Source organism: Macaca nemestrina, chromosome 2, assembly GCF_043159975.1.
Source record: "Macaca nemestrina isolate mMacNem1 chromosome 2, mMacNem.hap1, whole genome shotgun sequence".
NCBI classification, from domain to species: Eukaryota; Metazoa; Chordata; class Mammalia; order Primates; family Cercopithecidae; genus Macaca; species Macaca nemestrina.
This window is the reverse complement of record NC_092126.1, coordinates 45,350,402-45,371,567: the sequence shown is the minus strand read 5'-3', so window position 1 is coordinate 45,371,567 and position 21,166 is coordinate 45,350,402. Positions and strand designations below refer to the sequence as shown.

Sequence of the window (21,166 nt, the reverse complement as noted above, 5' to 3'; positions counted from 1 at the left end):
ATTACATTACATTTGGGCGGGGACACAGATCCAAACCACTATAAGTCTCATAACCATGGAGTCAGCACCACCAACAAAGAATAGCCAACCCATACCCTGAGACAACATTAACAGGAGTGTCAACAGCCAAACAGAAACAAGTAGAGCTGGTGATACCCCAGGGTAAGATGCAGAGCTAGGTACCTGGATACATCACTGCCCTGTAAGAATGAGATCAAGCATCAGAGTGGAATGGGAAAATTCTGAAAACAAGATAAAATAAAAACAACCAGGGGGCTGAGTACTGGGGATCCAGACAAGGAAACCCAGAAGTTTACGACAAACCCAAATGATTTTACCTTATCAGAGCTCTGTCCTGGACTGTTTGAGGCCTTATGCCTCCCCCTCACATTGCTATCCAAATTTTTGCTAAGTGGACCTTGAAGGCACCATGTATTTATTCAACAAACATTTATGGAACCAAGAGTTCTGCCACTTAATAACTGTGTGACACTGAGCACGTTGCTTAACTCTGCTGTATTCTGGTCCGATATATAACTGTATTTTGGTGCAAGATATTTCACAACTTCACTGACAATATTAGTAAAAACAACAGCTGAAATTACTGCAGCTTGCCTTCAAGTTACCATTATGCCAATTTAAATACCCTTTTCTACTCTGTTGCTTAAACATAATTAGATTATATGCATCACTTGATTTTATATGCATTACTATGATTTTTCATTGACATATTTGAGTTAAAGGAGGGTATTTTTCTATTTCAATTCATTTACATTTACATTGATAATATTAAGAATGTTTTAATACGTACAAGATAGTAGTTATAATTTAAGCATAATCATACCCAAATTTGGTTTACAGATGAATATATTGGAGAAGGGCCTATTTCTAAGCTCCTAATTATTTTCCCATTGCTGCTGTAACAAATTGCCACACATGCAACCGACTTAAAACAGCACAAATGTATTCTCCTACAGTTCTGGAAGCCAGAAGTCTGAAGTCAGTTTCACTGTACTAAAGTCAAGGTGTCAGCAGGGCTGTTTCCTTCTGAAAGCTCTGAGAGAGAATCTGTTACCTTGGCTTTTTCCGCTTCTAGAGTCTGCCTGCATGCCTTGGCTTGTAGCCCTCTTCCTTCATTGGCAAAGCATGTCACTTCAGTCACTGCTTCTGTCTCCTCTTCTTAGTCAAATCGCCCTCTTATAAGGACACTGGTTACATTTAGGGCCTACCTAGGTAATAACGGACACTCTCCCCTTCTGGAGAGTCTTACCCACATCTGCAAAGCCCCTTTGCCATATAAAGAAACATTTACAGGGTCCAGGGATTAGGATGTGGACACTTTTGGGGACCACCACACCCTATTGAAAGCCAACACATTCATCTATGTCTTCCTTTGGACCTCCTCCTTTTTTCCCTTGAAACTTTCCTCCATTAATTAACCGTCCTCTTTTTCTTCATGTTTATCCTCTACCTCCCTTTTTATACTTCCCCATAGCCTATAAACCTAAGTTCTCCCAAATTAAAAAAAAAAAAAAGTTATCAATTCTGTTGACTCTGTCCTGCTCTAGCTTTTCTTCCATGTCTCTCCTCTTCATATCCAAATACCTTTAAAAAGTAATTTCAAGTTGCATTTTCTAGCAATATGCAAGATAAGATATCCTTAAAAACTTTTCATAAACACTAAGCAATGTTCCTTAAAGTTTAAGAAAAAATTTTGAAAGCATTGCTGAGTTGGCAACAAATAAGAGAATTCGTCAGAGGTCAAAAGTAGTAAGAAGCCCAAAGCCAGAGAGAGAAGCACATGCTGAAGGTGGCAGCTCCCGCAGGGCATGTGCCAGTTCCTGGAGGCCCAGCACTTCATTCTAACAGACCGTGCTTGCGGACAAGAGACAAAGCTCGGGGTCTAGGCAAGGGGAGGTCGGAGCAAAGACCACAGCATGTATAGAAAAGGGACCCAGAGAAGGTGACACCAATGTAAGTAAGCTAACTTTCTCTCTTCCTTAAGGGAGATAAGGAAAACTGGCTGTTTTTGCCTTGGCTTTTGGTGAAGGAAAGGATAGTCTCCGATGAGAATTTCTTTTTTTTTTTTTTTTTTTTTTTTGAGACGGAGTCTCGCTCTGTCGCCCAGGCTGGAGTGCAGTGGCCAGATCTCAGCTCACTGCAAGCTCCGCCTTCCGGGTTCCCGCCATTCTCCTGCCTCAGCCTCCCGAGTAGCTGGGACCACAGGCGCCGCCACCTCGCCCGGCTAATTTTTTGTGTTTTTAGTAGAGACGGGGTTTCGCCGTGTTAGCCAGGATGGTCTCGATCTCCTGACCTTGTGATCCGCCCGTCTCAGCCTCCCAAAGTGCTGGGATTACAGGCTTGAGCCACCGCGCCCGGCCCGATGAGAATTTCTAACCAAACACCAGCCAACATTTGGGGTTAGAATTTACACTACCTGACTGTCCCCAAAAAAACAGGTCAAGAATTTAGTTTAAAGCTTCCAAGTTGATAATGCCCACAGGAGCTGACAGATGAAAACACAAATCTCTGGAAGAATGCATCTGAACTTAAGCTTCAGAATCCTTTTAAAGTTTCAAGGAATGTAAACTCCCAATCAAAAAATCACAGAACTGAAAGGAAAGCCAAGATAAACAGAGTCAGTAGAAACAAACAGTATAATCAGACCCACAGAGATTATATATCTTAAAATTATTAGATACAGAATATAAAATCATTGTGCTTAAAGAAAGTCAATCAATAGCCTACAAAGTACAGGCCATTGAAAGTATGACTAAGAAACAAGAATCTTTAAGAAATGATCGAACAGATTTAACAAGGAACCAAATAGAATTCCCAGAACAGAGATGTAATAATTTAAAACAAGAAACTTAGTACTTGTGTCAAATAGCTGATAAGACAGTTATAGAAAGAATTAGGGAATTGAGAAATATGTCTTGAATGAATTCAGTCTAGAGATTCTGAAGGAAATTTGATAATACAACATACCAGCAGACCCTCACTGCATCCTCATGTACTGGACGCAGAAAGATAATGATCACAGAATAAAGGACTGACATGCAAAAGGAAGCATTCCAAAGAAAATTTGAGCATAGGGTGAAGATATTAACTTTATAATATGCTAAAGAAAATGTGGATGTTAAATTTGGAATGACCTCTGAGAAAAGTAGAAATACGGTCTTCAACTTGCAAAACAGTGGAGGGAAACATGAAGTGACAAAAAATTCAGTGCAAAAGAAAGAAAAGAAAAAATGAGAAATATTTTCAAAAGCATGACAGAGCAGGCGTGGTGGCTCAAGCCTATAATCCCAGCACTTTGAGAGCCTGCGGTTGGAGGATCAGTGGAGCCCAGGAATATGACATCAGCCTGGGCAACATGGTAAGATACCATCTGTACAAATTTTTTTTTTTTTTAATTAACTGGGAATGGTGGCATGTACCTGTAGTCCCAGCTACTCAGGAGGCTGAGATGGAGGATCACTTGAGCCCTAGAGATCGAGGCTGCACTGAGCTATAATCGTGCCACTGCACTCCAGCCTGGGTGACAGAGCAAGACCCTGTCTCAAAAGACAAAAAGCACAAAATAAGATGGTAGAAATGTATCTGCCATCTAGATAGACATACAAGTATATCTATAAATATGCCTGTAATCAATATAAATACAAATGGACCAAATAATTAATAGAAAACAGTGTTATACTAAATAACAAAACAAAGTCCAGTTATATGTTGTTTACAAGACACATCCCCCAAAATAAAAACAGAGTTTGAAAATAAAAGGATATAAAAACGATTAGAAGCAAACACTAATTGAAGGAAAATTGGCATAGCTTCATTGATATCAGGAAAAAATCAATTTTAGGCAGAAAGCATTACCAGAAATAGTTGCTATATAAATGATAAAAGATCCAGTTTGTCAGGCAGGTGTAATAATTGTAAAATTGTAAACTTGTAAACTTGTACATAAGATTATATGAAGCAAAAAAATTTAAAAAATTAAGAAAGACAGACCTACAAAGTTCATTATTATAGCTGAGATTTTTAACACATCTCTTTCAATAATTAACAGATTAACTGTTAATGAGAGAAAGATGGGAAATTAGGAGGTAGAAGATTTGAAAAACAATGAACAGGCTTGGTCTAATAGACAAATAGAGAACACTACATCCAGCAACTGGAGAAACTAGTTTTCTCAAGCAAAAATGGACACAGGAGAAAGAAAAAGCCATATTTGCCAAATGATCACTAAAGACATTTAATCAGTAGTTAGAGGTTTTCCTGTCAAGGAAGGAAAAGTTCTGACAGATATTTGAGATACAGACATTTCTAATACTGCACAGAATCTTCCAGAGAAAAATAGTGATTGTTCCACCTCTAATTTTATAAAGCTAGTATGAACCTGACACCAAAAACAAGGTAAGGACAGTATAAGAAAAGAATATTAGAGACCAGTCTCATTTATCAGTATGATATAAAAGAAATCTTGAAACAAAAAACTTGGCAGGCCAAATTTAGCAATGTGTGAAAAAATACTCTGTGACTAGGAATTCAAGGTTGGTTTGAATTTAGAAACTTTATTAATTTAACTTTGTACCTTACCAGATTAAAGTGTGACTTGTGGACTTATAATGGAAACATCATTTTATTCACAAATATTTTTTCTTAAATAGCTTGAACTTAAAAGTTTATATATTTTAAACATATATTATTTTAAAAGCACTAAAAATGTTGCTCAGGAATAAGTATAAAAATGTGCCTTAATAGGGAAAATTATAAAACCTTGCTAAAATATATTTTAAAAGACCTAAATAAATGGAGCTATATACAATGCTCATGAATAGGAAGAGTCAATATCATTTAAAAATATTAAAAATGGTTTTCCATTAAGCCTAGCAGTCTTAATTCTAAAATGTGCATGGGATTGCAAGGGGATAGGAAGAAGGGGGCAAAAGTAAGACAGTTCTGAAGGAGAAGAACCTGGCAGGAAGACTTGCTTTATGATGTATGGAACCTTATCAGAAAGATGTTGTAATTAAGACAGTGTGGTTTTAAAAGAGTGATGGGCAGACTGGCTAATTAAACAACAAGGAGATGCCAGAAACATATCCACGTGTATCTGCGGATTGGGCCTGTCACAGAGAACCATCAGTCAGCAGGAAAAGGATGGCCTCATTGAAAAATGGGGCCTAGACTATTTTTATTCATATGGAAAAATGAAGTTACATTCATAGCTAATATCACACAAAAAAATCAGTGACAGATGGATTAGAAACTGAAATGAGAAACTTAGATGAGAATTTCTGTTCATCAGAATCTACCTGAAAGAGAGGGAGAAGAAAAGGCACAGATGGAAACATTTATAACATACATTTGACAAAGGCCTAGGTTCCAGAATGTATTAAGAAATCCTAAAAATTAATAAGGAAAAGATGACCACCCAGTAGGAAAAAAAAAAGGGGGGATAAAAGACATGAAAAGGCATTCCCAAAAGAAGAAAACTGCATAGTAAATAAACCTTTGAAAGGTGTGTAAATTGGTATGACCACTTTTGCACCGCAAGACATATACACGAATGTTCTCAGCAATATGGTTTGTAATGAGGGTGGGAGACAGTAAATAGCCCAATGTTTATCAGCAAGAGAATTTTTAAATTGTGTTATAGTGCACGCTGTATAGCAATGAAAACACTGAATGAATCTCATAATGTTGAATTTTTTTAATATGTTATAAAAAACAGTTATAATGTTGAATGAGCTTTTTTTTTTTTAATTAAAAAAGAAAAAAGGCTGAGCGTTGTGGCTCATGCCTGCAATCCCAGCACTTTGGGAGGCCGAGGCGGGTGGATCATTGAGCTCAGGAGTTCGAGACCAGCCTGGGTAACATGGTAAAACCCTGTCTCTAAAAATACAAAACAATTAATGTCACCTGGTAGTGCATGTCTGCCTGTAATCCCTGCTACTTGGGAGGCTGAGGTGGGAGGATCCATTGAACCTGGAAGACAGAAGTTGCAGTGAGCCAAGACCACACCACTACACTCCAGCCTGGGCGACAGAGTGAGACCTTGTCTCAAAAACATAAAACCAAAAAGAAAAGAAAAATGCACACCATACCCTTTCATTTATGACGTTTAAAAACATGCAGACCTATATAACATATCGCATAGTGATGCATATTTGTGTGATAAACCTATAGCTAAAAACAAGAAAATGAGAAGCACAAAATTCAGGGTAGTGGCTGCCTCCACGAGGGTGGAGGAGGGGCGGCACCGGCGGCCGCTGTTGAGTGTCACTCATTTACCAGGGGTTTGACTGGAAGAGCTTGGCTGCCGGCTCACCGACTAACACTTCTATCCAGAGGGATATTTTTCACAGTTAGAATACTTCTGGGTTAGAGCAGTGCAGAAAATGAGAAAACCTGTTTGGGGAGCTTTTCCCTGTTACAATATGAACAGGAGGAGCACTGGGGATAGGTAGATGGCACCCCATCATACTTGGTTTGATTCAATGTAGATCAATGCCATTGAATTCTGTTCAGAAATATTGTTTACTCCCCAGCTAGGTGCTGGGCACCTGGAATACAAAGATAAATTCAAACTGCAAAGATAAGTACTGGGAGGGAACAAAACCAGGCAGATAAGTAAATTGGCTAATGAATGTCCTGGGTGGGTTTCTGAGTTCTTTGGCCCAGTCTGGACAAGTGATTAGGGAAAGCTTTTGAAAGGAGAGTGTGCCTCTCGAAGATGAGTCTTGAAGGAAGAGTTGGAGTTAGAGAGAGCAGGGGGAGGACAGGCTCATCTCAAGCAGAGGTAACTCCATTAATAAAGATACACAGGAGAGATGTATGTTATTATCCAGACAAAACCTTGAGTTGGGGCCTCTATAGAGATGAGGCAGGAGGGTTGAGTTGGCTTCCGTGTGCTGCAGAGATGGTAACGCTCAACTGAATTTAAGCCAGGCATGACAGGACCAGAGGCTCTAGAACCCCCGTCCTAGACAAGGTGAGCAGGGAGGCTAGTTTGGAGGCTGTTGCAATGGTTCAGGTAAAGTTGAGGAGGTAGAGAAGGGTGGTAGAGATGAAGAGGAGGATGTGGATCAAGAAATATTTAGGAGGCAAAATTGGCAGGACATCGTGTTTGGTTGGCTGTAGTGACTGAAGGACAGGATGGCTATGGAATGATAACTGAGCCAGCTAACAGTAACTGGCTCTATACGACATGAAACAGCATCTCAGTCCGTTCTTGGAATTGCCAGTGTAGAGCGGATCTAAGTGAAATTTCCTCTTATCTGCCTAGTGATTTATAACAATTTGCAGATGTAACATGGCCCCCAGTACATTTGTGGCACTGTGGTTCTGTCACATTTATCCTAAAGCTCAGTTGCAGCAGAACAAAAATATGTCTTTGTTCCTAAAATACTATTCCTTGAGAAAATTCAGTTTCCAATAGAAAAGGCAGTGAATGATCATATAATTATAACATCGTGTCTAGAAGGCTGACCTGATTGAGTCTTTCCTTTGCTGCTTATAAGTACTTTTTTTGTAATTTTATTTAAACAAAATTAACATGTTTTATTTGTAATTGTAGGTGAGAATTGTGTTTAGTGCATTGTTTTTATTTAATGGAAGTGTTTTTCAAAAGCATGATAGAATATTTTCATAAAAGGCTTGAATCTCAGAAGCATTATTTAAATAACCTGATCACTTTTGTGGCTGGAACTGTCTTAGTCCGTTTTGTGTTGCCTGTAACAGAATACCTGAAACTGAGTAATTTATAAAGAAAAGTAATTTCTTTATTATAGTTATGGAGGCTGAGAAGTCCAAGGTCAAGGGACCACATTTGGGGAGAGCCTTCTTGCTGGTGGGGACCCTTCGCAAAGTCCCCATGTGGCACAGGGCATCCCATGGCAAGGGGGGCAGAGCGTGCTCATTCAGGTCTCTCGTCTTATAAAGCCATCAGTCCCACTCCTGTGATTACCCATTAATCCATTAGCCCACTTATCCATTAATCTATGAATGGATGAATCCATTCTTGAGGGCAGAGCCCTCATGACCCAGTCACCTCTTAAAGGTTCCATTTCTCAATACTGCTCCACTGGGCATTAAATTTCAACATGAGTTTTGGAGGAGATAAGTAGTCAATCCATAGTAAGCTATAACTGTAGATCACAAAGTTCACTTTTTGATTCATCCCATCCCCTGGCTCAGAAGGTTATATTCAGGATGGAAAAGATCATGCAATTTTTCTAACTGGTTGGGTCAGGTAGATCTACCCTCTCTGCCACCCAACCCCACTCAGCATAGCTGACAGTAGGAAAAAAAAACAAGAGGTGCCTTATTATTTGCTGTCCACGATGCGTAAGAAGTGATTGGCTGAGAAGATGTCTCAAAAAGGTGTTCAGTCAAACCACTGGGTAATTCATTTAAATAACTTGTTAACTTTTTTCTACTTCTAAATTAGTTTTTAAACAGAATTCATCAGACAGCATTTTTTTTTTTACCATTGTGTAAATAACAATAGCAAACCTTAAATGAAACGATCTTGTGTAATGTAGTAATCCCCTAAGATTTAAGAGAGCTTTCGAGCCTCAGTTATCATTTCCACTTAATCTTTAGTGCCAGCTAACCAGGAAGCTCCTAAAATTAGAGCTCTTAATCCATGATGCCGTTCATGAACACCAAAACACATTCATCACTTTCTTTTTTTTCCTTTGCAGCATTTTGCTAATGGAGATTATAATAGAAATGCTTCCATTTCAGGCATACCTAAGAACTGCCATTGAAAATGAAATGGAAGTCCTTTGCATGGCTTTCTTAGCCCAGAGTGGATAGAAAAGATAATCAGCCCACTGAGTTAATCCCTCTGGCTTCGTCTTTACAGGGTGTGGGAATTTGTTCACCAGATTTGTTCATTTTATGCTCTGTAGCCAACATATGGCAAACCCAGGCCAGCTTGAATGCAAGAGTCTTAGTTCAAAGAATCTGCCTTTTCCCAATCAGGCAAATCATGAGGTGCTTTTTGAAAACCAGCCATGTCCCAGTGTCTGCCACAGTCTCTGTGGCAGGAGTTATCTGGTCCTGGGTTCAACTTCTGACTCTCCCAACATACTAGCTGTAGGGCCTTGAATAAATCACTTGAACTCTCTGAACTTCAGTTGCCTATTCCATAAAAAAGAGATAAAAATAGGGTTGTTGTGAAGGTGGAATGTGACAATTCACATAAAGCACAGTGCCTAGCTGTGCAAACACTCAGTAAATGTTAGGTATTAGAATTGGTATTTTTAAGCGTTTTAACTTTTAAGTTTAAACAACTGGTAATTCTATTGTCAGAAGTATGGAAAACTAGAAAATTTTACATTTTCAGAGAGGCACCACTTTTAAGTATTTATGTATATGTTTAAAAACACATTTTTCTTTTTTTAGGCCAATTGTATCTGAGAGAAATGAACTTCTTATTCAGTTTTTATCAGACTTAAGTTTAACTGCAGATGGGTTTATTGGTCACTACAAATTCAGGCCAAAAAAACTGCCTGCAACTACAGCACAGCCTGTCACCACCACATTCCCTGTAACCACAGGTAAGTTTTTCTGTTTGGAAGTTTGTGCAAAAACTTTAGGAGTATAAGAAGAATTCTTTTAAAGTAGAAAAAAAATAAGAGAAAGATACTTGAAATTAAAGTTAAATAGGATGAAAGCTTTGGTAAGAGAATAATATGACTGCATTAATGAAAGAAAGGTATAGGAGGTAAGAATGCTTATAAGCTAATAGTTTTTAAATATCAGGTAAGAAAATTATGACCATTGAACAATGACTAGGAAGCCTGTTATAAGCACAGATCATTCTAAGCCTAGGTTTCCATTTCCGGAACTGACAAAATTGTCGTTTGCTTTTTATTACATAGAATTGTGATATTTTAGGTTGAAGTTTTAGGGCCTTGCTGTCTGTTTTTCATAGTCTGCCAATGTTTGGTTTTGATTTTTTTGTTTGTTTGTTTTTTGGTTTTTTTGCTTCTCAGTGAAATGTCATGTAAAATGTTATTTATTTATTTATTTATTTATTTTCAAATCGGAGTAAATTAAACAACAATATTCAACGAAGTACAGAGGCTGGTTGGGAAACTGGCCTGGGTGCTGAGACTTGATGTAGGGAGGCAGGGTCTCTGTAGCTAGTACCTGGACTATCAGCTCCACCCCCTGGGATTTCAGGCCTCAGATCTAAAAATCCAAATCTAGGGAGGAGGGGGAAAAGCAGGAAGGAAAGACTGAAGGTTAAGATATAAAATAGGCTGAAATAAGCCCAGCTTTATTGCCCCAATTTTCCATGTACACTCAGGCTGGGGCTGAGTACAGGCAGGCGCCTCTGGGTCTAACGTTTCCTCTCATTCCGCAAGTGCGCCACCGTGTGGTATGGACGTGTACTGCCTCATTGTAACTGCTGTATTTCTCCAGCTCAGCTCAATAAGCCTTGGTGTCCATGTTCTTTCTAGTGAATTATCTGGTCACACTCATTGAGCTAGTGGTTCCCCTGCTTTTATCTCCATCCTGAACTTTCTCTGAAATCGCAAGCATGGATTTGTAATTCTCTCCTGGACACAATGTGACTGTAGCTGTTTAAATGAAAGCATATACAAACTTGTTTTTATCACACTATTTTCTGCCTCAAACCTACTTCTCCACTTATTTTCCCAAGCACGTCCGCAGCATCAGTAGCCTCACTCAGGGTCATCTTTGATACCCTCTGTCTTTTCTCCCGACCTCATGCCTCGCCCCGCTCCCATCACACCGTGTAGACCGTGTTGTTCTTCCATTAAATGTATAGTCTACAGCTATGCTATCCAATATGGCAGCCACTGTGAGCACTTAAAATGTGGCTATGATATTGGGGAACTGAATTTCTGATTTAATTTTAATGAATTTAAAATTGAAAAGCCTCATGTGACTAGTGACTACCAGATTGGACCACATGGGAGCCCAAACCCCTTCCCGTGGTATGTCAGACCCTTCACACTTTGTCCCCAGCCTCTCTTTCTAGTTTCATCTTCAGGCCTTGCCAACTCTCTCCTATGCTCTAAGTATTTTTGCTTTTATCCTATGTGTGGGGGACGCTGTTGATGGGTTTAAGCAAAGTTCAGGATTAGTTTCACATTTTACAAAGATCACCATGGCCACTGCCAGGTGAATGAATCGTAGAAGTCCAGTGGGTCGTCAGAATCTCGTGCTGGTCCAGGTGAACTGTGCTACGGCACAAATTCAAAGAGAGTCAAGAGATGAGAGGGAGACAGTGACAGGCCTTGGTGATTCATTGGACTAGGGAGGTCAGGGAGGTGTCAGGAATACCTCCCAGGTCCCAGGCTTGCCCAGCTGGGGTGATACTGCCACTGTTCACTGAGGTAGAGAACTGGATTTGGAGGTGGATTTATAAATTAGGCAGTGGCTTTGTTGGGTTTGAGGTGTCTGTGAGATTTTCCAGTGGATATACTAGCATAGGGATACATGGGTCTCCAGACCAAAAGAAAGATATTTTTTTTTTGTTTTGAGACGGAGTTTCACTCTTGTTGCCCAGGCTGGAGTGCAGTGGCACGATCTCAGCTCACCGCAACCTCCACCTCCCAGGTTCAAGTGATTCTCCTGCCTCAGCCTCCCGAGTAGCTGGGATTACAGGCATGTGCCACCAAGCCCGGCTAATTTTGTATTTTTAGTAGAGACGGGGTTTCTCCATGTTGGTCAGGCTGGTCTCGAACTCCTGACCTCAGCTGATCCACCCTCCTCGGCCTCCCAAAGTGCTGGGATTACAGGCCTGAGCCACCACGCCCGGCCATCCAAAAGAAAGATTTAAGCCAGATTTAAATTTAAGAGTGACCCATCACCCACAACCCGGGCCACAACGTGCCCCTCGCCAAGGTGGTCTTCTGGGATCCTTACCGGTTAAAGAAGTGGGTGGAGCTGTTCACTGCTGCTGAGGGCATTCACACGGACTAGTTTGTATTGCGGCAAGAAGGCCCAACTCAACATTGGCAGTATGCTCCCTGTGGGCACCATGCCTGAGGGTATGATCGTGTGCTGCCTGGAGGAGAAGCCTGGAGGCCGTAGCAAGCTGTCCTGGGCATCTGGGAACTATGCCACCATTATCTCCCACAACTCTGAGACCAAGAAGACCCGTGTGAAGCTGCCCTCTGGCTCCAAGAAGGTTATCTTCTCAGCCAACAGAGCTGTGGTTGGTGTGGTGGCTGGAGGTTGCCGAATTGACAAACCCATCTTGAAGGCTGGCTGAGCCTACCACAAATATAAGGCAAAGGGGAACTGCTGGCCACGAGTATGGGATGTGGCCATGAACCCTATGGAGCATCCTTTTGGAGGCGGCAACCACCAGCACATCGGCAAGCCCTCCACCGTCTGCAGAGATGACCCTGCTGGCTGCAAAGTGGATCTCACTGCTGCCTGCCAGACTGGACGTCTCTGGGGAACCAAGACCGTGCAGGAGAAAGAGAACTAGTGCTGAGGGGCCCAATAAAGTTTGTCTTTATGCCAAAATAAACAAAAAAAAAATTTAGGAGTCATCAATACATAGATAGTTGAAACAATGATCAAGAACGAGATGACCTAGAGAGAGATTGAGGGCAGGAGGAGGAGAGGAGCTGAGATTAACCCTCTAGTAACTTACAGCTTTTAAAAGAGAAGGTTACACTGGCCAAGGAGACTGAAAAGGAGTGGCGAGGGAGGAGGGAGGAGAACTGGGAAGATGTGTCCTGAAAGCTGAAAGTGGTGGAAGGGAATGTTTCAAAAGGGAGTGATCAGTGAGTCAAGCGTTGGTGAGACTTCCAATAAGGGAGGACTACAATGTTTCCATTTGGTTTCATGACATGGAGGCTACTGGAGATGGCAGCACAATCTATGTAAGTGGCGTTGTGCTGGCAGAACCCGGACAGTGTGTGCTGAGGGGAGTGTGGAACACGGCAAATTGAAATAGGAAATTCAGTAGCTCATTCCCCAAGTTCGGCCTTAAAGAAGAAGGAGAGGCTTTGAGAGTCTTAAAGCTGCTTATGTTGATGGGAGTAACTAGCAAAGAAGAAGAAGGCAATGGCAGACGGAAGCAATAAACTGAGAAGGAAAGTTTCAATAAAGGTGCGAGGGGCTGGCTCCAGAGAACTCACAGAAGACACGACTCCAGGTCGGAGGAGGTGGCCCCTCTCTCGGAGGAGGAAGAGAGATGGTATAAAGATGACTTGGAGGTTTGGTGGGGATCTCGAGGACATTTTCTGCTATGCTTCTCTTCTTCCTGGAAAATAGGCAGGGTCACCTCTGAGAGGGAGAAGGGAGTGGCAGCACGGGAGGTTAGGAGAATGAGAAAGAATTTGAAAAACCGCTGTGGAAATCGGAGAGTAGGCTGATCTCCAGCCTGTCACTCTGCTGAAGGCCCATTTGTGTAATCAGTTGTCTGAGGGCAGGCACAGGAAAAACAGATTTCTCTGCAGATTCATACAGGGCTAAAGGACAGAGGGGAAGGGACCTTAAGGCATTGTGTAGAAAATGATTGAAATAATGGACCATGGAAATGAAATCGAATTGCTGAGGAGGTAAAGACAGGCCAGGGTTGATGGGTTGGGAAAAATGAGAGCAGCCAATGTGCTGAACCATCAAAGATGGAAGAAAACGTAGTCATAGAGTAATTAAATAAATAAGCTTGAAGGGGAGAACGCTGGATGCCAGCAGGTCTAAATTTGACAGACTGACAATGAACAGCCATAGCATGAAGACATCCGAGGCCGGAAGTGAGTGTCTAGGAAAGTCCCTGGCGTAGATGAGGCCGCGGGACTGTGGGATCAGGCACGGGAGGGTGAACCCACAGAAACCATCTCGGGAACACAGCCAGGGAGGGCCGAGAACCGGGGACCAGCTTTGTGAGTGAAGGGCAAGGAGACAGGTGACAGTTAAAATGAGGAGGGGAAGGAGAGAGCCAGTAACTTGCAGGCCAGACAGCAGGCCCCACCAAAGCGGGAGAAGGGCATGTGGGACACTCACCCCACTTCCAGACTGACCTTCCGAGGCTGAGAAGCAGCTGGTTCCCAGTGGGCCCGGGAAAGGGCTCGCCATCAGCGACACCACAACTTTTTGACTCGGTTAATGGAGTAAATTTAATTCTGTAAATTTACAGCTGAAGTGAGTTTCCCAACTTCTGGAACAGTGGTGTGACTCTTCCCTTCCAAGCATCTTCTGAGCTCTTTCTGTGTGTCTCTCTTTTTAAAAATGCATATGTAAGCTATTATATGTATTTTAACATTAAATTACATATGTTTTAATATTGCTATCTGCTTCAGATTCTTTTTGGAGTTAAGTAGGGGGTACAGGCTGGGCGCTGTGGCTTATGCCTATAATCCCAGCACTTTAGGAGGCCAAGGCAGGCAAATCACCTGAGGTCAGCAGTTCAAGACCAGCCTGGCCAACATGGCGAACCTGAGTCTCTACTAAAAATACAAAAATTGACCATGTGTGGTGGTGCACACCTGTATACCCAGCTACTCTGGAGGCTGAGGCAAGAGAATCGCTTGAACCCGGGAGGCAGAGCTTGCAGTGAGCTAAGATCACACCACTCCCAGAGCGAGACTCCATCTCAAAACAAACGGATAAATAATAAATTAACAGAGGAGTTGGTGGGGCCTGTTGGAAGAGCAATATTACCATTGCGGATATTCACCCAACAAGGGCAATTCTGTTATCGTGGTTCTGTTTAGTTTTTCCTAGCATATTGTCACACAGAAAGAAATAATTAGCAACTATTTTTGAAACACTTTTAAGATGATTATGAGGATGAACTATTTTCACGTTGTTAACCCAGGGTTTCTCAGCCTTGGCACTGTTTATATTTTGGGCCAGATCCTTCTGTATTGCGGGGACTGTCCTTTTCTCTGTGGGATATGAGCAGCGTCTCTGGCATTTACCCACTAGATGCTAGCAGCACCCTCTAGTTGTGATAACCAGAAATGTTTCTAGATATTGCCAGATGCCTACTGGGGGCAGCATCACCCGTACTTACTCGTACTTAAGAACTGCTGTGTTTTGTCTATTTGGTTTACTTTTAAATTTGTCTGCTTCTTAGTTCTTAAGACCCTTATAGCCAGTGCCAGGCTCAAAATAAGTATTTAGTGATTGGTTGCATGTAATTACAGATGTAACACACTTTAAACCTATACTACTCATGTTGAGGCAATTGCATATTTTAAGGATGTCCTCAGGGGAACACCCCAGGATTCCTTTTGTAAAGTGAGGGATTAAGCTACATTCTGTGAGTTCCAATTTGTTGTTCTGGGTTTTTCTAAACAGGGCACACACTCAGAGTATGTCTATATTTTCTTATAGTGTTAGTTTTATACAAAGGAAGAAGAGAACAGGGCTACATTTGTGCTATCTTTGATCTCAGGTTTAAAATTCATTAGAGAGTATTGAGTTGCCCTGGCGAAATTACAGCAGTAGTTGGTAGCATGGAGAACGTATTTTGCATGGTTTTAAATTTTTTCTTCGCAGTGATAGATTGGTGGCTCAGGGAAATAAATGATAAGTTTAAATGGGTGGATTCAGAACTAAAGACCAGTTATGCTTGAATTCATTTTTCCTAAAACTTATGTCTTCTTTGAATTAAGGTTTAAAGCCTACTGTGGTCCTGTGTCAACAAAAGTGTAGACGGACCGGGACTCTGGAGGGCAACTATTGTTCAAGTGACTTTGGTAAGAAAAAAAAGCCAGTCTTTTTCTCTTTAACCAGAAACTTGAGGCTGCATGCTTCATCTCAAAGGAATTCCTATGAATTTATGGCGAAGGGTCAGTAACACCACTCGTTTATCCAAGAAAATACCTGCCTGTACACGAGAATGGTCAAATTGTTAGATTTCACAGCTGAGAAAAATATGGATTTAGAAAATATACTTTTTTTCATATAAGTTTAATAATTTGGGTCTTGTTACATGGTACTGCCACACTGCGTATTCTGGCTGACTATTCCTGCATAAAAACCTATATACTTTTTTCCTTACATATTTTTCATATGCAGAGTATTTTTTCACACATCTGTACTTCAACTTAAGTAAATTAGAAACATACCCAAGCTTATATTCAGAAGCTGGCCTCTCTCAGAAGAAATTCAAGTATTTCCCCTGTACTGCCTTTCCAAAGTACTGAAGCAAAAGTTGGAAATCTGGAGTCCGTTTGGAAACTCTTACAAACTGGAACCCGAGGAGGTATTCTTTAAAGATTTAGAATTTTTAAGAGTTTTTCCAATGGAAAAATTGCACCATCTATGAAAGCTACTTAAGAGCAAAAGATACAAAACTTAATTATCTCGGTTATTTTTTAAGTGGCTTAAAAGGAACATTTAAGACAAATCTGATCAGGAAGAGCAAGTTGCTATGGTCTAAATAGGTTTCCCCAAACCAAACTTCCCCAGAGAGGCTTTGCTTGCTTTTTCTGTGCCTTGAAGTGACTTCTGTAGTCCAGACGAGCTGTATCATAGTGAAGGTGTGAAGACACTGAAGACTCTGGGGCCCTAAGCCTTACTAGAGTTCACATGCTGCAATTCAAATAACTGGCATAAAACTGAAAGCAACGCCACGTGTAACTGCTACCACGTCCGGTTTACTCTTCTGTAGGAGGTGCTTCAGGAAGTCTCCCTCCCTGTGTCTTGGGAGCCACTGATTCCACCTGACTATACACTGAATTTGGCAGTGAACACTCATCACACAGGATCAACGTAAAGCATCATAGGAATTCTGACTTTATGAACATTGCACACTGCCTAAGCAGTGAGTGTTCACTTTATTCTGAAGGAGTCAGATTAACCCAGTCCAAAACTTGATTTATTCCATTAATGTGACCACTTACATGGCAAAATGACCAAATCTATCACCAGCCACTGGTTCTCAACCAGGGCTGGTAATGGTTCCCTGGGGAGTGGTAGACATGTTAGATTACTGCATTTTTTTGGTTGTCACAATAACTAGGAACTGCTGCTGATTTTTCTAGGAAGGACAAGGCTGATAAAAAAAATGTATTCAGGCCAGGTGAGGTGGCTCACACCTGTAATCCCAGCACTTTGGGAGGCCGAGGCAGGCGGATCACCTGAGGTTGGGAGTTTGAGACCAGCCTGACCAACATGGAGAAACCCTGTCTCTACTGAAAATGCAAAATTAGCTGGGTGTGGTGGCTCATGCCTGTGATCCCAGCTACTTGGGAGGCTGAGGCAGGAGAATTGCTTGAACCCGGGAGGCGGAGGTTGTGGTGAGCCAAGATCACACCATTGCACTCCAGCCTGGGCAACAAGAGTGAAACTCCGTCTCAGAACAAACAAACAAACAAACAAAACCATATTCAGTGCAAGTCCTGCACCATGAGGAACTGTCCTCACTCAAGCCCCCAGAATGCCGGAAGCACCTCCGTGAGAAAGACAGCATCTTTCCATCTGTGGCTCTAAAGAGAGACTTTTCTCAGAGTGTCTGATGGAAAAAACAGGGGATTACGTAATGAAAATCAACTGAATTTTACTAGAGTTTTTTTTTTTTTTTTTTGAGGCGGAGTCTTCACTCTGTCGCCCAGGCTGGAGTGCAGTGGCACCATCTCGGCTCACTGCAAGCTCCGCCTCCCGGGTTCGCGCCATTCTCCTGCCTCAGCCTCCCGAGTAGCTGGGACTACAGGCGCCCGCCACCGCGCCCGGCTAATTTTTTTTTTTGTATTTTAGTAGAGACGGGGTTTCACCGTGTTAGCCAGGATGGTCTCGATCTCCTGACCTCGTGATCCGCCCATCTCAGCCTCCCAAAGTGCAGGGATTACAGGCGTGAGCCACCGCGCCCGGCCTACTTGAGTTTTTTTTAACAAAAAAAAGTTTAATACCTCAGTTCTATACTTCAGCTTGTTAAATGAAATAAACAGAGTGGATAAGAAAGAGAATAGACCACAGAAGACAGAGCTTTACTGATAATTAGACAGAGGTGAGGACTCAGGGAATGAACAAGAGTTCAGAAAGAAAGGACAGCTACAGAGAAGGGTGAGGAGAACACAGAAAGCTGGCTACATACCCACACCGACTCAAAGACTCACATCTTAGTGGCCCAAACCCCCATTGTGCAATCTCTTAGCATGGCGCTGCCTCTACAGACACAAGCATTCACAGGTAGAGCCTCATAAGCCAGACTATGCCCTATCTGACAATCAACCACATGTTGGATAAAACATTTTAAAGAGTTTCAGCCTTGGCAATGGACCGCAGTGTGGCAAGTATTTAGGCTTCTCTTCTAGTTATCAGTCCCCAACAACCAGGGTAACATGACAGCTCCAACCTGCATTTTGGTGACAAATGTACAGAAGCAAATGTGAAACCTCTATGAGGGCCTTTTCTTTAACATTAAAATGTTTCGTGTCTGAAACTTAGAAGAATGTAACTTCTGCTTGCATTTGTCTTCACTGTCACATCATTTCAAAATGTTTTCTTCTGCAGTATTAGCCGGCACTGTCATCACAACCGTCACTCGTGGTGGGAGTTTGCACGCCACAGTCTCGATCATCAACATCTACAAAGAGGGAAATCTGGCGATTCAGCAGGCGGGCAAGAACATGAGTGCCAGGCTCACTGTGGTCTGCAAGCAGTGCCCTCTCCTCAGAAGAGGTGAGTAGGGAGAAAACTGGGTCTCTCTGAGCAAGCCATGGATTTTCCGTGCCATGGTTGGTCTAGGGAAGTCAAATCAGGGCTAATATGTTGCCCACTTCTTTCAGAGCAGGAAGGCCTTTGGAGTCAGGAAGAATTGGGCTCTCATCCAAGTGCTTGTAACTTGTGGCAGAAGGAAGGGGTAGTGGACATGATGAACAAGTGAAAGAAGTGTTTGAAGTTGAGTCAATAAGCAACAGACACACAGAGCAGTGCAGGGTGGAGAGATTTTAGATTATTGCACTGAAGGTGCCAGTACTGTCTAGGTTTAAAGAAAATATCCAGCAGCCAACAGGAAATGCAGACCCGATGTTCAGAAGGGCGAGGTATCTCTGGGCTAGACTCAAGGATCTGGGAATCATTTGCAGAGATAGGACTATTAAGTCCATGGATGGGAATGAGTTTATTGAAAGAAATTACGAAAAACAGACAGTTACCCTAGAGCTAGAGGCGCATGACTTTTTAGGAATATATATTTAACAACTTATAAAAGTAACATATGTTTCATGGTTTTTAAAAAGTTGAAATAAGTAGGTAAGAGTATTAAAAGTGAAACCCTTTTCCTTTCCCTAGAAGTACTCTGAAAAGTTCCTTCCAGCCAGACATGGTAGCTCATGCCTGTAATCCCAGCATTTTGGGAGGCCAAGGTGGGAGGATTGCTTGAGCCCAGAAGTTCGAGACCAGACTGGGTGAAGTAGTGAGACCCTATTTCTAAAGTTCCTTCCAGAAAGTTTCTATCCATATAAAGCATGGGCATATACACTTATGGAATCATACTACACACAAGTTCTGCAATTTTTCCCCTACATAAGCTCTAGACATCTTTCCACAACAGCACGTAGAGACAGATCTCTTTCTTTGTAATGGTGTCATGCCTGGTATTCCACCACGTGATATACCGTGATTTCTCAGTTCAACCTCAGCTCATTCCTTTCCTCGTCTTGTTATGAACAAGAAACCAAACTAAACCACACACACACACACACACACACACACAGAGAGAGAGAGAGAGAGAGAGACAGACAGAATATCCACTTCAAGAAAGCTTTACCGTCCCAGCAATTTAGGAGGCTGAGATGGGAGGATTAGTTCAGCCCAAGAGTTAGAGACCAGCCTGGGCAACATGGTGACACCTCCTCTCTACTAAAAATCAAAAAATGTGTCCGGATGTGGTGGTGTGCACCTGTGGTCCCAGCTACTCGTGAGGCTGAGGCAGGAGGATGCCTTGAACCTAGTAGGTCGAGGCTGCAGTGAATCATGATCACACCACTGCACTCCAGCCTGGGTGACAGAGCAAGACTGTCTAAAAAAAAAATTTAAAAATAAAGCAACCTTTACTGTGAATTCAGATTGTTCAGAAAAGTCAGGAGGCTAGTAGCCTCATGTTGACTCTCCAGAGAGAATCACAAAGGATCTGTAAAAGAGAAATTTATTTCCAGAACTGCCAGAACAGCAGATGTTGCACCTCAAGGTTCTATAAGGTCTCATAATGCTGCTAGCACTTCAGCCTTGAGGCAGCATTGCTTGCCCAGACTCTCACAGACCGCTGTGATGACAAAGTCAACCCACACAGGAAAATGCAAGAGAAAAAGGACACATTTTCTCTATGACACACCAGGGGAAAGGGAGATTAAAGGAGGAATTAACACATACCTTTTTTTCTGATTTATTTCTGAGGTAATGTAAATATTCAGAGTTACCTAACGCCTCAGGCCCCAGTCTAGGCCTAACTTAGCCAGTCACACCCATGTATAAAAACATAGTATAACCAATATAAGTACTCTTGACATCGATGTTTTGCAAGAAACTGTACAAATGCAAGTAGTATATGATCCATCTGTGCCCTCAAGAAGCTTACATAGCATACATGTTTGAGATGTTGATTAAAGTTCAAGACAACAGCAACATAAGAGAGTGGATCATTGGTTGCCAAACGCCCGGAAAATCCAGACACATGATGGGATTGAGAAGCCATCTGAGGATGGCCCGTCATGGAGCCCTGGAGGCCCCTCAAGGAAGGAGAATCTTTCACGTTAATGCGGTACCATCTTCATATCAGGCATTTGGAACCACAACAGACCAACAGTACTGCAGGGCGGGACATGGCTGGATCTAGCCACTCAGTCCAGTTTCCTGGCGTGAGCGTAGCCGAAATACCTTACTAGTTGAATTTGGCTTTTTGCTGATGAGAGTCTTAAACCAGATTTTATCATCCAGGCACAGTGGCGTGTGCCTGTAGTCCCAACTACTTTGGAGTCTGAGGCAGGAGAATTGCTTAAGCTCAGTAGTTCAAGACCAGCCTAGGGAATATGGCAAGACCCCCATCTCTAAAAAGCAACAACAAGAAAACTCAGATTTTATCCTAGATGGAATACATGTATAATCTTATCATCTGCAGAAGAGAACATTTATCTAGAGGTAACTTACAGTCTAAGTTGTTTCATACATCATACATAGAGAAGATTAATTTCTGTATTCTCTTTCTTTA

At 42.0% G+C, this 21,166-nt stretch overlaps 1 protein-coding gene and 1 pseudogene across 2 annotated transcripts in view; both read left to right on the top strand.

Moving 5' to 3' along the window:
• Positions 1-21,166, top strand: part of LOC105470002 (procollagen C-endopeptidase enhancer 2) — a 135,808-nt gene that overhangs the window by 55,864 nt on the left and 58,778 nt on the right. For both annotated transcript variants that reach the window (XR_011619769.1, XM_011721696.3), the window contains exons 6-8: positions 9,418-9,572; positions 15,630-15,713; positions 18,472-18,639. Coding sequence is in view for 1 of the 2 variants with exons in the window: in XM_011721696.3 (XP_011719998.2) it covers positions 9,418-9,572; positions 15,630-15,713; positions 18,472-18,639 (407 nt within the window). In the remaining variant the exon portion in view is untranslated. The remainder of the gene's footprint in view (positions 1-9,417; positions 9,573-15,629; positions 15,714-18,471; positions 18,640-21,166) is intronic.
• LOC112424640 (large ribosomal subunit protein uL2-like) lies at positions 11,854-15,022 on the top strand (annotated as a pseudogene).